The sequence below is a fragment of the Haliotis rubra genome, unplaced genomic scaffold (assembly GCF_003918875.1).
Source record: "Haliotis rubra isolate DU_JTF1 unplaced genomic scaffold, ASM391887v1 Scf1016, whole genome shotgun sequence".
NCBI classification, from domain to species: domain Eukaryota; kingdom Metazoa; phylum Mollusca; class Gastropoda; order Lepetellida; family Haliotidae; genus Haliotis; species Haliotis rubra.
The window spans coordinates 238,001-254,308 of NW_025764911.1; the positions used below are offsets into that span (position 1 = coordinate 238,001).

At 38.3% G+C, this 16,308-nt stretch overlaps 1 protein-coding gene across 1 annotated transcript; it reads left to right on the top strand.

The window, feature by feature from the left end:
* The first annotated feature begins 318 nt into the window (after positions 1–318).
* On the top strand, positions 319–7,933 carry LOC124269664. Its single transcript, XM_046704706.1, has 6 exons — positions 319–400; positions 768–1,055; positions 2,209–2,514; positions 3,146–3,445; positions 5,977–6,059; positions 7,631–7,933. Exons 1-6 carry the CDS (start codon positions 319–321, stop codon positions 7,931–7,933), a joined length of 1,362 nt encoding a protein of 453 aa, XP_046560662.1.
* The last annotated feature ends 8,375 nt before the right edge of the window (positions 7,934–16,308 follow it).

The window sequence follows — 16,308 nt, forward strand, 5'->3', positions numbered from 1 at the left end:
ATGGCTGAAGCGCAGTTGCCTTTTGATTATAACAGTGTCTCTATGTACATACAACACTGCCAATGTTCCCGTATATTCCACGTCACTCCCTCGCTTTCTACCAATGCCTGTATTGTGTTCCTAATAGTTAAATTAGTTTTAACCTTCCACACTAGTTTTAAATCTAATTGTGATATTCTAGTTGTTTTACTGTCCTTCGATGACAGGTTTTATAATATCCACATATTCCATTTGAATGTAAAATGTTCTCGTCACGATATGCTGAGATATTGCAGATGTGACGTTAAATATTAACTCACTCACTGTATTTTGTTCCAGATGATTCTGAACCAGGAAATGGCGTCTTTGTGGATGGTATTGATTGACAGCATCATACTGTGGTCAGCACAGTTTGTGACGGGTAAGGTTTGACAAAGCGATCACCAGTAGTTGCAGTAGCAACAGCAGTAGGCACGGCAACAATAACAACAAAACGGCTACTCGCGCCTTGTATACATTTGCTCAACCAGCCTAGACGTTAAAGAAATATGCGTTTCACTGAGTGTGAGAAGCACTGTACGCGGTATCTTAGTGATGAGTTACTGAGGATGGCTTTACGCTTTACCAGAATCCCGTTTTTCAATGACGATGTTGTTCACAGTTGCTCGTCGACATTAAAAAACTGGAACAAGCATTGCTTTACAAATACAATCGATCACTTTCTCACGCATGTCTATTAAATCAGAAGAATGATACTGATTACTGATGCTTGGTGACCTCTGTTGCAGTATCGACAGAATCTCTATGCCCGGAAATAGCTCATCTTTCGGGATCCTACAACATCTCTGCAAAGATTGTTTACGATCATTTCGTTTGGGTACGCCCCAGCGACAACCAGAACGTCGTCACTTGTAGTCCAGCATGCAGCGGCACGACTACGTACTCTGCAACCCAGAAGAATACCGAAAATATAACCACCCTTACCATAGGGAGGGTTCAATTCGGAGATGCTGGAACATGGGTCATTTCCAACACAAGTTCTCGCGGAGTGCCTGCATGTTATTTAACGGTCGCAGGTTTGTATGCATGAATACATATTGCATTTACAATGGGTGAAATCGACAATATCACGAGAAACGATATCTCAATATAATATGACGTATTATTTTAGTATGTGTTGTTTTCACGGCGTTATGTATCAAGTAGATCTTGGTTCTTTTAAAACAATTCAACTATCTTTCTATCCTTTGTTGATGTTTTGTTTTGGCGCCCTGTGTCATGTTCAAATATAACAGTCTTTCTTACATGCAAATGTGTTTTATAAATATACCACTTTGTACTGTTGGCACATTGGACTACCGTAACAAAACTGACGTATGTTCTCTTACCTTCACATCAATAGGATCACAAAAAGGACGCTGGTTTAGGCAGTTACTCACACAATGAATACACATGCCTTTAAAAAGTGACTAAATGGCACTGGTTCTATGTGGGATAACACTTACTCAGTTGGCTTGGGTTAAGTCCCGTCCGAGAGTCGAACCTTCACTCTCAGAATAATGAGGCGAATTCCCCAAACCCATACCAATTGTTATTGAACACGAATGTTTAACATAAACTTACCAGTTTGAAGTTTCAGTTTTGTGTTGAATATTTTTAGCATCAGGTTTTCTAAAATTTCCTTTTAAACTTTCTGACATTAAAAAAAATACCAGACAAATTATTATTTAGAACTGCTAACTTCTTTGAGTGGCATTTATGTGTTGGTGTGATGAACAACGAGGAGAGTTCTATGGATATACAACTTCTTTATTGTTAACATGAGCGTTTCGGTGCAGCTACTAACACCGTTATCGAACAAGCGAGGAGCGTTCTATGGATAAACGCTTCGGTGTATCTACTTGCTTGATAAGGGTGCTAGTAGATACACCGACACGACCCTCATATTAATAATAAAGAAGATGTGCTAACTGGTTGCATTTTCTTTTGTGTCACTGTGGAAAACGGGGTATTCTGATTAAAACCGAGCACTCTTGACTGTAACATAATTGACACATAACATATACCTTTTTGACTTATTGGTAAAACGACATGCCATTACCTATATATAAGTCCATGTTGTCTTTACTTCATGTTGATTACAGAAGAACAATGACTAATAATTTACGGAAGCTAAGAGAGAACTAATTTTGTTGACATAAATGTTACATTTCTTTCCTCTGTCAACAGGTCTTCCAAATTGCGCCATCACCAGCTCTCTGTCCTACGATTCCCTTGAACCGAATTCAGAGCTGACACTGGTTGCAAACATACGGGGTTACTACTGCTCAAAACAGGCAGGGTTTGAACTTATTACTGGCCGTGACGTACCCGAGGTGTTGTTAAAGAACCACACAGTTACTGATGTGACTGACATCGTCCTCAGCTCCACCTTCAACGTAACACTGAAACGACTTGGAAATGTTCAACTGGATTTTACGTGTGACAACGCAACATTTAATCTTCCCTGTCATGGAGTGTCGACACTTCTCAAAAGTAAATAGACATATTAAATTTGTAAATTGTTTAAATGTATTCTGAGATAAACGTGAACGATGCAAACTTGCACGCACGTATGGATGTTCTTTTAAAATCTGTCGAAATACCTTTATTGATGTCGAAGTGTTTGGATGTGTTTTTAGTTTGTGGTAGCGTTTACACCACGATAAATTGTCAAAATACTTAGATCGTGAATGTATTTTGACAGAAACCAACGAAAAGCGAAAAAGTCAATAATAAAAGCCCTTCCGTTCATATATTACCTCAAATGCAGTAACCCCCGTAGAATTTTTGAAGTAAAAATCAATCATACATTGGTCCATCAGAAATATACAAAACTGATGCAAAATAGGTACATGTCAGACAGGTTACAATATATATTATTTTGATTTTGTGATACTTATACATGCTTCCATGAGTTACTGTTTGATTAGCGTTGCTCAAAACTCTGCTGCCCATTGTAAATTAAAAATGTATCTGTTAAACATATTATTGAAATTTATAAAAAGGTTACCGAAGTGGGAATGGTGGGTAGAATATGAAAATAACCAACCCTTTTCTTTATAAACACTTAAGTTAACGTCTTGTTAACGTTGTGGAATCGATATTCGGTATTATTTATACACAGGTCCTCCGGAGTGTGACATTAGCAGCTCCAGGAATGGATCCCTGATTCCTGGTACAAGCCTGACTCTCACTGTCAACATCACCAACTACTACTGCACTGAGGAGGCTGCATTCGACCTCATCACTGGAAGTGTCCAGCAGGAGCTGGTACCCAGACACCACGTTGTCGACATTAACAGCACCGTCGTCAGCGAGACCTTTGAAGTCACCTCTGTGCATGACGGGGACGTAAAAGTCAACTTCAAATGTGGCGGCATCCATCGTGAACTTAGCTGCGACGGCGACAAGAAGATAATTGTAGGTAAGTATAGTGTCCGAGGGCGGTTCTAGGAGTCTCTGTGTATGTCAACGACAAACAAAAATATATAATCGTGACGAAATTAAAGGATTGGGCACGTGATGGTTTCCGACAAAAGTTCAAACATGACCGTATCATTTTCGGTGACTCGCTGGAATGGATGCCTTTGCATCCACGTTTTGCTGTTCGAAGCTCATAATGTTAATCACCAGTTTGTCTAATCAACATGATCAGATTGAAATAATAACAACTCAGTTACTAAACAAAAGTACAATCATTTGTTAATTTTGACACACCCTACCTTCCGATTTTCCATGCACGGAAATTGATTTCATACTCCCATACACACGTAAATCCTTATGGTGCACGAGTATCTTTGCTATATGTTTTGAGCCAAGCCTATTGGTATTTTTTCAGGGATTGAAAACGTGAATGCCACTCTTGTGTGTGGGAGAATCTGTGGAAGATCTTTCATTCATATGAAAAAACAAATAACAACCACACGTACAATGTCAAGATCTTTTCAATGTCTTTGTCTTGCCGTGTGAAAATTCAAGATAACATCCATTCTCAGTTGTCACCTAACTCAGTTGTCACCTAACCCCGCGCAGCAGGTGATCAAAATTGCCTGGCCTGAGATAAAGCCGTTTCTAGTTAAAAGCTTTAATCGGATATTTGATTCTAGATGTTTTCCATCTGAATGGGCTAAATCAATAATTGTTCCATCGTTTAAGAATGGAAGCATAAATAACCCTAACAGTTATCGTGGCATTTATCTGACAAGTGTTGTTGGTAAAACATTTGTATCTATTATCAATAATAGGCTAACACAGTGGTCAAATATGAGGAACTTGATTCCAAATTCACAAGCTGGATTTAGAAAGGAATACTCAACCTTTGATCATATTTTTACCGTATACTCAGTGATTGAGCGATGTTTAGCTTTTAGTAAAAGAAAATTGTTTGTAGCTTTGTTGATTTTAGAAAGGCTTTTGATTCTGTTGATAGGGATAAAATGTTGAAATGTCTTAGAAATTGGGGTCTTAAAGGAAAATGTTTGATATTATCAGGTCAATGTATTCAAATGTAAAGTCTTGTGTTCGATATGATAATGCTTTAAGTGACTATTTTGATTGTCTTTCTGGTGTACGACAAAGCTGTGCTCTAAGTCCCATACGTTCTCGTTCTTTATCAACGAACTACATTTTGACATTATACAATCTGGCAGACATGGCATCCAATTATTTCCTGATCTTCTTGAACTTTTCATTTTACTTTTTGCCGACGATGTGATCCTTATGTCAAGTATTGTTATTGGCCTTCAGAGACATGACACACTTTCATCTTATTCAGATAAATGACGTCTTGATGTTAATCTTGAAAGACCAAAATTGTTGTTTTCCGTAAGGGTGGTCCGGCAGCTATAGAAAAGTGGTACTTTAAATGTGAAGGTATGACTGTTGTTAACGAATATAAATATCTAGGGATACTGTTTACACATACTCTAAATCTGAGCAAATCCATTATTAATTTGGTAATTAGAGGGAAAAGGGGCCTACTTCAATTGTTCTCTGTTACACCAAAGTTGGGGGGTTGTTGGTCCCAATATATTTTTCAAATTGTTTGATTCCCAAGTAATTGAAAAGGTTCACCTTCTTGCATGTAAAAGGTTTTTAATTGTTGGGAAGTCTACCCATAATAATATGGAGTACGGTGAATGTGGGAGATTTCCTTTGTACATAATTTCTTAATCTCGCTGTTTAAAGTACTGGTGTAAAGTAATAAATACGCCAGAACATCGACTGCCCAAAAAAAACCTACAATATGACTGCCATCTTGATAATATTGGTAAAAATACTTGGGCATCCCGTATTCGTAATCTTTTGCTTAGATACGGCTTTGGATTTGTTTGGTTATCCCTAACCCTGGGCGACGTTAATGCATTAATAAAACATTTTCGTACCAGGGCTATCGATATCTTTAAACAAGACTGGCATTCATCTTTATATAAAAGTTCAAGATATGATTGTTATCGTGAGTTTAAATCTTTACTTGAACCTGAGTCGTATCTATACAACTTACGTAATATCAAGCTTCGTAATGATTTCATACGTCTGAGACTTGGTATTGATTGACAGCATCATACTGTGGTCAGCACAGTTTGTGACGGATAAGGTTTGACAAAGCGATCACCAGTAGTTGCAATAGCAACAGCAGTAGGCACGGCAACAATAACAACAAAACGTCTACTTGAGCCTTGTATACATTTGCTCCTCAAGCCTAAACGTTAAACAAATATGCGTTTCACTGAGTGTGAGAAGCACTGTACGCGGTATCTTAGTGATGAGTTAGTGAGTATGGCTTTACCCTTTACAAGATTCGCGTGTTTCACTGATGATATTGTCACAACTGCTCGTCGACATTAACAAACTGGAACATGCATTGCTATAAAAATAAACTCAATCACGTGTACGAATGTCTATTGAATCAGAAGAATGATACTGATTACCGATGCTTGGTTACCTCTGTTACAGTATCGACAGAATGCCCGGCAATAGCTCATTTTTCCGGATCCTACAACATCTCTGCAAAGATTGTTTACGATCGTTTCGCTTGGGTACGCCCCCTCGACAGCCAGAACGTCGTCAGTTGTAGTCCACAATGCAGCGGCACGACTACGTACTCTGCAACCAAGAAGAATGCCGAAAATATAACCACCCTTACGATAGGGGAGGGTTCAATTCAGAGATGCTGGAACATGGTTCATTTCCAACACACGTTCTGGCAGACTGCCTGCATGCCATTTAACGGTCGCAGGTTTGTATGCATGAATACATATTGCATTTACAATGGGTGAAATCGACAATATCACGAGAAACGATATCTCAATATCATATGACGTATTATTTTAGTATGTGTTGTTTTCACGGCGTTACGTATCAAGTAGATCTTGATTCTTTTAAAACAATTCAACTATCTTTCTATCCTTTGTTGATGTTTTGTTTTGGCGCCCTGTGTCATGTTCAAATATAACAGTCTTTCTTACATGCAAATGTGTTTTATAAATATACCACTTTGTCCTGTTGGCACATTGGACTACCGTAACAAAACTGACGTATGTTCTCTTACCTTCACATCAATAGGATCACAGAAAGGACGCTGGTTTAGGCAGTTACTCACACAGTGAATACACATGCCTTTAAAAAGTGACTAGATGTCACTGGTTATATGTGGGATAACACTTACTCAGTTGGCTTGGGTTTAGTCCCGTCCGAGAGTCGAACCTTCACTCTCAGAATAATGAGGCGAATTCCCCAAACCCATAACAATTGTTATTGAACCCGAATGTTTAACATAAACTTACCAGTTTGAAGTTTCAGTTTTGTGTTGAATATTTTTTAGCATCAGGTTTTCTAAAATTTCCTTTTAAACTTTCTGACATTAAAAAATACCAGACAAATCATTATTTAGAACTGCTAACTTCTTTGAGTGGCATTTATGTGTTGGTGTGATGAACAACGAGGAGAGTTCTATGGATATACAACTTCTTTATTGTTAACATGAGCGTTTCGGTGCAGCTACTAACACCGTTATCGAACAAGCGAGGAGCATTCTATGGATAAACGCTTGGTGTATCTACTTGCTTGATAAGGGTGCTAGTAGATACACCGACGACCCTCATATTAATAATAAAGAAGATGTGCTAACTGGTTGCATTTTCTTTTGTGTCACTGTGGAAAACGGGGTATTCTGATTAAAACCGAGCACTCTTGACTGTAACATAATTGACACATAACATATACCTTTTGACTTATTGGTAAAACGACATGCCATTACCTATATATATAAGTCCATGTTGTCTTTACTTATCATACATTGGTCCATCAGAAATATACAAAACTGATGCAAAATAGGTACATGTCAGACAGGTTACAATATATATTATTTTGATTTTTGTGATACTTATACACATGCTTCCATGAGTTACTGTTTGATTAGCGTTGCTCAAAACTCTGCTGCCCATTGTAAATTAAAATGTATCTGTTAAACATATTATTGAAATTTATAAAAGGTTACGGAGTGGGAATGGTGGGTAGAATATGAAAAAACAACCCTTTTCTTTATAAACACTTAAGTTAACGTCTTGTTAACGTTGTGGACTCCATATTCGGTATTATTTATACACAGGTCCTCGGGTGTGACATTAGCAGCTCCAGGAATGGATCCCTGATTCCTGGTACAAGCCTGACTCTCACTGTCAACATCACCAACTACTACTGCACTGAGGAGGCTGCGTTCGACCTCATCACCGGAAGTGTCCAGCAGGAGCTGGTACCCAGACACCACGTTGTGCGACACATTAACAGCACCGTCGTCAGCGAGACCTTTGAAGTCACCTCTGTGCATGACGGGGACGTAAAGTCAACTTCAAATGTGGCGGCATCCATCGTGAACTTAGCTGCGACGGCGACAGAAGATAATTGTAGGTAAGTATAGTGTCCGAGAGGGCGGTTCTAGGAGTCTCTGTGTATGTCAGCGACAAACAAAAATATATAATCGTGACGTAGACGAATTAAAGGATTGAGCACGTGATGGTTTTCGACAAAAGTTCAAACATGACCGTATCATTTTCGGTGACTCGCTGGAATGGATGCCTTTGCATCCACGTTTTGCTGTTCGAAGCTCATAATGTTAATCACCAGTTTGTCTAATCAACATGATCAGATTGAAATAATAACAACTCAGTTACTAAACAAAAGTACAATCATTTGTTAATTTTGACACACCCTACCTTCCGATTTTCCATGCACGGAAATTGATTTCATACTCCCATACACACGTAAATCCTTATGGTGCACGAGTATCTTTGCTATATGTTTTGAGCCAAGCCTATTGGTATTTTTTCAGGGATTAAAAACGTGAATGCCACTCTTGTGTGTGGGAGAATCTGTGGAAGATCTTTCATTCATATGAAAAAACAAATAACAACCACACGTACAATGTCAAGATCTTTTCAATGTCTTTGTCTTGCCGTGTGAAAATTCAAGATAACATCCATTCTCAGTTGTCACCTAACCCCGCGCAGCAGGTGATCAAAATTGCCTGGCCTGAGATAAAGCCGTTTCTAGTTAAAAGCTTTAATCGGATATTTGATTCTAGATGTTTTCATTCTGAATGGGCTAAATCAATAATTGTTCCATCGTTTAAGAATGGAAGCATAAATAACCCTAACAGTTATCGTGGCATTTATCTGACAAGTGTTGTTGGTAAAACATTTGTATCTATTATCAATAATAGGCTAACACAGTGGTCAAATATGAGGAACTTGATTCCAAATTCACAAGCTGGATTTAGAAAGGAATACTCAACCTTTGATCATATTTTTACCGTATACTCAGTGATTGAGCGATGTTTAGCTTTTAGTAAAAGAAAATTGTTTGTAGCTTTTGTTGATTTTAGAAAGGCTTTTGATTCTGTTGATAGGGATAAAATGTTGAAATGTCTTAGAAATTGGGGTCTTAAAGGGAAAATGTTTGATATTATCAGGTCAATGTATTCAAATGTAAAGTCTTGTGTTCGATATGATAATGCTTTAAGTGACTATTTTGATTGTCTTTCTGGTGTACGACAAAGCTGTGCTCTAAGTCCCATACGTTCTCGTTCTTTATCAACGAACTACATTTTGACATTATACAATCTGGCAGACATGGCATCCAATTATTTCCTGATCTTCTTGAACTTTTCATTTTACTTTTTGCCGACGATGTGATCCTTATGTCAAGTATTGTTATTGGCCTTCAGAGACATGACACACTTTCATCTTATTCAGATAAATGGCGTCTTGATGTTAATCTTGAAAGACCAAAATTGTTGTTTTCCGTGAGGGTGGTCCGGCAGCTATAGAAAAGTGGTACTTTAAATGTGAAGGTATGACTGTTGTTAACGAATATAAATATCTAGGGATACTGTTTACACATACTCTAAATCTGAGCAAATCCATTATTAATTTGGTAATTAGAGAAAAAGGGGGCCTACTTCAATTGTTCTCTGTTACACCAAAGTTGGGGTTGTTGGTCCCCAATATATTTTTCAAATTGTTTGATTCCCAAGTAATTGAAAAGGTTCACCTTCTTGCATGTAAAGGTTTTAATTGTTGGGAAGTCTACCCATAATAATATGGATGCGGTGAATGTGGGAGATTTCCTTTGTACATAATTTCTTAGTCTCGCTGTTTAAAGTACTGGTGTAAAGTAATAAATACGCCAGAACATCGACTGCCCAAAAACCTACAATATGACTGCCATCTTGATAATATTGGTAAAATACTTGGGCATCCCGGTATTAAGTAATCTTTTGCTTAGATACTGGCTTTGGATTTGTTTGTTTATTATCCCTGACCCTGGGCGACGTTAATGCATTAATAAAACATTTTCGTACCAGGGCTATCGATATCTTTAAACAAGACTGGCATTCATCTTTATATGAAAGTTCAAGATATGATTGTTATCGTGAGTTTAAATCTTTACTTGAACCTGAGTCGTATCTATACAACTTACGTAATAACAAGCTTCGTAATGATTTCATACGTCTGAGACTTGGTATTGATTGACAGCATCATACTGTGGTCTGCACAGTTTGTGACGGGTAAGGTTTGACAAAGCGATCACCAGTAGTTGCAATAGCAACAGCAGTAGGCACGGCAACAATAACAACAAAACGTCTACTTGCGCCTTGTATACATTTGCTTCCTCAAGCCTAAACGTTAAACAAATATGCGTTTCACTGAGTGTGAGAAGCACTGTACGCGGTATCTTAGTGATGAGTTAGTGAGTATGGCTTTACGCTTTACAAGATTCGCGTGTTTCACTGATGATATTGTCACAACTGCTCGTCGACATTAACAAACTGGAACATGCATTGCTATAAAAATAAACTCAATCACGTGTACGAATGTCTATTGAATCAGAAGAATGATACTGATTACCGATGCTTGGTTACCTCTGTTACAGTATCGACAGAATGCCCGGCAATAGCTCATTTTTCCGGATCCTACAACATCTCTGCAAAGATTGTTTACGATCGTTTCGCTTGGGTACGCCCCCTCGACAGCCAGAACGTCGTCAGTTGTAGTCCACAATGCAGCGGCACGACTACGTACTCTGCAACCAAGAAGAATGCCGAAAATATAACCACCCTTACGATAGGGAGGGTTCAATTCAGAGATGCTGGAACATGGTTAATTTCCAACACACGTTCTGGCAGACTGCCTGCATGCCATTTAACGGTCGCAGGTTTGTATGCATGACTGACTGACTGACTGAGTTTGGTTTTACGCCGCTTTTAGCAATATTCCAGCAACATCACGGCGGGGGACACCAGAAATGGACTTCACACATTGTGCCCATGTGGGGATTCGAACCCGGGTATTGGGCGTGACGAGCCAACGCTTTAACCATTAGGCTACCCCACCGCCCCTTTGTATGCATGAATACATATTGCATTTACAATGGGTGAAATCGACAATATCACGAGAAACGATATCTCAATATCATATGACGTATTATTTTAGTATGTGTTGTTTTCTCGGCGTTACGTATCAAGTAGATCTTGATTCTTTTAAAACAATTCAACTATCTTTCTATCCTTTGTTGATGTTTTGTTTTGGCGCCCTGTGTCATGTTCAAATATAACAGTCTTTCTTACATGCAAATGTGTTTTATAAATATACCACTTTGTCCTGTTGGCACATTGGACTACCGTAACAAAACTGACGTATGTTCTCTTACCTTCACATCAATAGGATCACAGAAAGGACGCTGGTTTAGGCAGTTACTCACACAATGAATACACATGCCTTTAAAAAGTGACTAGATGTCACTGGTTATATGTGGGATAACACTTACTCAGTTGGCTTGGGTTTAGTCCCGTCCGAGAGTCGAACCTTCACTCTCAGAATAATGAGGCGAATTCCCCAAACCCATAACAATTGTTATTGAACCCGAGTGTTTAACATAAACTTACCAGTTTGAAGTTTCAGTTTTGTGTTGAATATTTTTAGCATCAGGTTTTCTAAAATTTCCTTTTAAACTTTCTGACATTAAAAAAAATGCCAGACAAATCATTATTTAGAACTGCTAACTTCTTTGAGTGGCATTTATGTGTTGGTGTGATGAACAACGAGGAGAGTTCTATGGATATACAACTTCTTTATTGTTAACATGGCGTTTGGTTGCAGCTACTAACACCGTTATCGAACAAGCGAGGGCGTTCTATGGATAAGCGCCCGGTGTATCTACTTGCTTGATAAGGGTGCTAGTAGATACACCGACACATTCATATTAATAATAAAGAAGATGCTAACTGGTTGCATTTTTCTTTTGTGTCACTGTGGAAAACGGGGTATTCTGATTAAAACCGAGCACTCTTGACTGTAACATAATTGACACATAACATATACCTTTTTGACTTATTGGTAAAACGACATGCCATTACCTATATATAAGTCCATGTTGTCTTTACTTATCATACATTGGTCCATCAGAAATATACAAAACTGATGCAAAATAGGTACATGTCAGACAGGTTACAATATATATTATTTTGATTTTGTGATACTTATACACATGCTTCCATGAGTTACTGTTTGATTAGCGTTGCTCAAAACTCTGCTGCCCATTGTAAATTAAAAATGTATCTGTTAAACATATTATTGAAATTTATAAAAAGGTTGCGAGTGGGGAATGGTGGGTAGAATATGAAAAAACAACCCTTTCTTTATAAACACTTAAGTGAACGTCTTGTTAACGTTGTGGACTCCATATTCGGTATTATTTATACACAGGTCCTCCGGAGTGTGACATTAGCAGCTCCAGGAATGGATCCCTGATTCCTGGTACAAGCCTGACTCTCACTGTCAACATCACCAACTACTACTGCACTGAGGAGGCTGCGTTCGACCTCATCACGGAAGTGTCCAGCAGGAGCTGGTACCCAGACACCACGTTGTCGACATTAACAGCACCGTCGTCAGCGAGACCTTTGAAGTCACCTCTGTGCATGGCCGGGGCGTAAAGTCAACTTCAAATGTGGCGGCATCCATCGTGAACTTAGCTGCGACGGCGACAAGAAGATAATTGTAGGTAAGTATAGTGTCCGAGGGCGGTTCTAGGAGTCTCTGTGTATGTCAACGACAAACAAAAATATATAATCGTGACGAAATTAAAGGTTGGGCATTGATGGTTTCGACAAAAGTTCAAACATGACCGTATCATTTTCGGTGACTCGCTGGAATGGATGCCTTTGCATCCACGTTTTGCTGTTCGAAGCTCATAATGTTAATCACCAGTTTGTCTAATCAACATGATCAGATTGAAATAATAACAACTCAGTTACTAAACAAAAGTACAATCATTTGTTAATTTTGACACACCCTACCTTCCGATTTTCCATGCACGGAAATTGATTTCATACTCCCATACACACGTAAATCCTTATGGTGCACGAGTATCTTTGCTATATGTTTTGAGCCAAGCCTATTGGTATTTTTTCAGGGATTAAAAACGTGAATGCCACTCTTGTGTGTGGGAGAATCTCGGAAGATCTTTCATTCATATGAAAAAACAAATAACAACCACACGTACAATGTCAAGATCTTTTCAATGTCTTTGTCTTGCCGTGTGAAAATTCAAGATAACATCCATTCTCAGTTGTCACCTAACCCCGCGCAGCAGGTGATCAAAATTGCCTGGCCTGAGATAAAGCCGTTTCTAGTTAAAAGCTTTAATCGGATATTTGATTCTAGATGTTTTCCATCTGAATGGGCTAAATCAATAATTGTTCCATCGTTTAAGAATGGAAGCATAAATAACCCTAACAGTTATCGTGGCATTTATCTGACAAGTGTTGTTGGTAAAACATTTGTATCTATTATCAATAATAGGCTAACACAGTGGTCAAATATGAGGAACTTGATTCCAGATTCACAAGCTGGATTTAGAAAGGAATACTCAACCTTTGATCATATTTTTACCGTATACTCAGTGATTGAGCGATGTTTAGCTTTTAGTAAAAGAAAATTGTTTGTAGCTTTTGTTGATTTTAGAAAGGCTTTTGATTCTGTTGATAGGGATAAAATGTTGAAATGTCTTAGAAATTGGGGTCTTAAAGGGAAAATGTTTGATATTATCAGGTCAATGTATTCAAATGTAAAGTCTTGTGTTCGATATGATAATGCTTTAAGTGACTATTTTGATTGTCTTTCTGGTGTAATGCGACAAAGCTGTGCTCTAAGTCCCATGTCGTTCTCGTTCTTTATCAACGAACTACATTTTGACATTATACAATCTGGCAGACATGGCATCAATTATTTTCTGATCTTCTTGAACTTTTCATTTTACTTTTTGCCGACGATGTGATCCTTATGTCAAGTATTGTTATTGGCCTTCAGAGACATGACACACTTTCATCTTATTCAGATAAATGACGTCTTGATGTTAATCTTGAAAGACCAAAATTGTTGTTTTCCGTAAGGGTGGTCCGGCAGCTATAGAAAAGTGGTACTTTAAATGTGAAGGTATGACTGTTGTTAACGAATATAAATATCTAGGGATACTGTTTACACATACTCTAAATCTGAGCAAATCCATTATTAATTTGGTAATTAGAGGGAAAAGGGGCCTACTTCAATTGTTCTCTGTTACACCAAAGTTGGGGGTTGTTGGTCCCAATATATTTTTCAAATTGTTTGATTCCCAAGTAATTGAAAAGGTTCACCTTCTTGCATGTAAAAGGTTTTTAATTGTTGGGAAGTCTACCCATAATAATATGGAGTACGGTGAATGTGGGAGATTTCCTTTGTACATAATTTCTTAATCTCGCTGTTTAAAGTACTGGTGTAAAGTAATAAATACGCCAGAACATCGACTGCCCAAAAAAACCTACAATATGACTGCCATCTTGATAATATTGGTAAAAATACTTGGGCAACCCGTATTCGTAATCTTTTGCTTAGATACGGCTTTGGATTTGTTTGGTTATCCCTGACCCTGGGCGACGTTAATGCATTAATAAAACATTTTCGTACCAGGGCTATCGATATCTTTAAACAAGACTGGCATTCATCTTTATATGAAAGTTCAAGATATGATTGTTATCGTGAGTTTAAATCTTTACTTGAACCTGAGTCGTATCTATACAACTTACGTAATAACAAGCTTCGTAATGATTTCATACGTCTGAGACTTGGTATTGATTGACAGCATCATACTGTGGTCAGCACAGTTTGTGACGGGTAAGGTTTGACAAAGCGATCACCAGTAGTTGCAATAGCAAGAGCAGTAGGCACGGCAACAATAACAACAAAACGTCTACTTGCGCCTTGTATACATTTGCTCCTCAAGCCTAAACGTTAAACAAATATGCGTTTCACTGAGTGTGAGAAGCACTGTACGCGGTATCTTAGTGATGAGTTACTGAGTATGGCTTTACGCTTTACAAGATTCGCGTGTTTCACTGATGATATTGTCACAACTGCTCGTCGACATTAACAAACTGGAACATGCATTGCTATAAAAATAAACTCAATCACGTGTACGAATGTCTATTGAATCAGAAGAATGATACTGATTACCGATGCTTGGTTACCTCTGTTACAGTATCGACAGAATGCCCGGCAATAGCTCATTTTTCCGGATCCTACAACATCTCTGCAAAGATTGTTTACGATCGTTTCGCTTGGGTACGCCCCCTCGACAGCCAGAACGTCGTCAGTTGTAGTCCACAATGCAGCGGCACGACTACGTACTCTGCAACCAAGAAGAATGCCGAAAATATAACCACCCTTACGATAGGGAGGGTTCAATTCAGAGATGCTGGAACATGGTTCATTTCCAACACACGTTCTGGCAGACTGCCTGCATGCCATTTAACGGTCGCAGGTTTGTATGCATGAATACATATTGCATTTACAATGGGTGAAATCGACAATATCACGAGAAACGATATCTCAATATCATATGACGTATTATTTTAGTGTGTGTTGTTTTCACGGCGTTACGTATCAAGTAGATCTTGATTCTTTTAAAACAATTCAACTATCTTTCTATCCTTTGTTGATGTTTTGTTTTGGCGCCCTGTGTCATGTTCAAATATAACAGTCTTTCTTACATGCAAATGTGTTTTATAAATATACCACTTTGTCCTGTTGGCACATTGGACTACCGTAACAAAACTGACGTATGTTCTCTTACCTTCACATCAATAGGATCACAGAAAGGACGCTGGTTTAGGCAGTTACTCACACAATGAATACACATGCCTTTAAAAAGTGACTAGATGTCACTGGTTATATGTGGGATAACACTTACTCAGTTGGCTTGGGTTTAGTCCCGTCCGAGAGTCGAACCTTCACTCTCAGAATAATGAGGCGAATTCCCCAAACCCATAACAATTGTTATTGAACCCGAATGTTTAACATAAACTTACCAGTTTGAAGTTTCAGTTTTGTGTTGAATATTTTTAGCATCAGGTTTTCTAAAATTTCCTTTTAAACTTTCTGACATTAAAAAAAATACCAGACAAATCATTATTTAGAACTGCTAACTTCTTTGAGTGGCATTTATGTGTTGGTGTGATGAACAACGAGGAGAGTTCTATGGATATACAACTTCTTTATTGTTAACATGAGCGTTTCGGTGCAGCTACTAACACCGTTATCGAACAAGCGAGGAGCGTTCTATGGATAAACGCTTCGGTGTATCTACTTGCTTGATAAGGGTGCTAGTAGATACACCGACACGACCCTCATATTAATAATAAAGAAGATGTGCTAACTGGTTGCATTTTCTTTTGTGTCACTGTGGAAAACG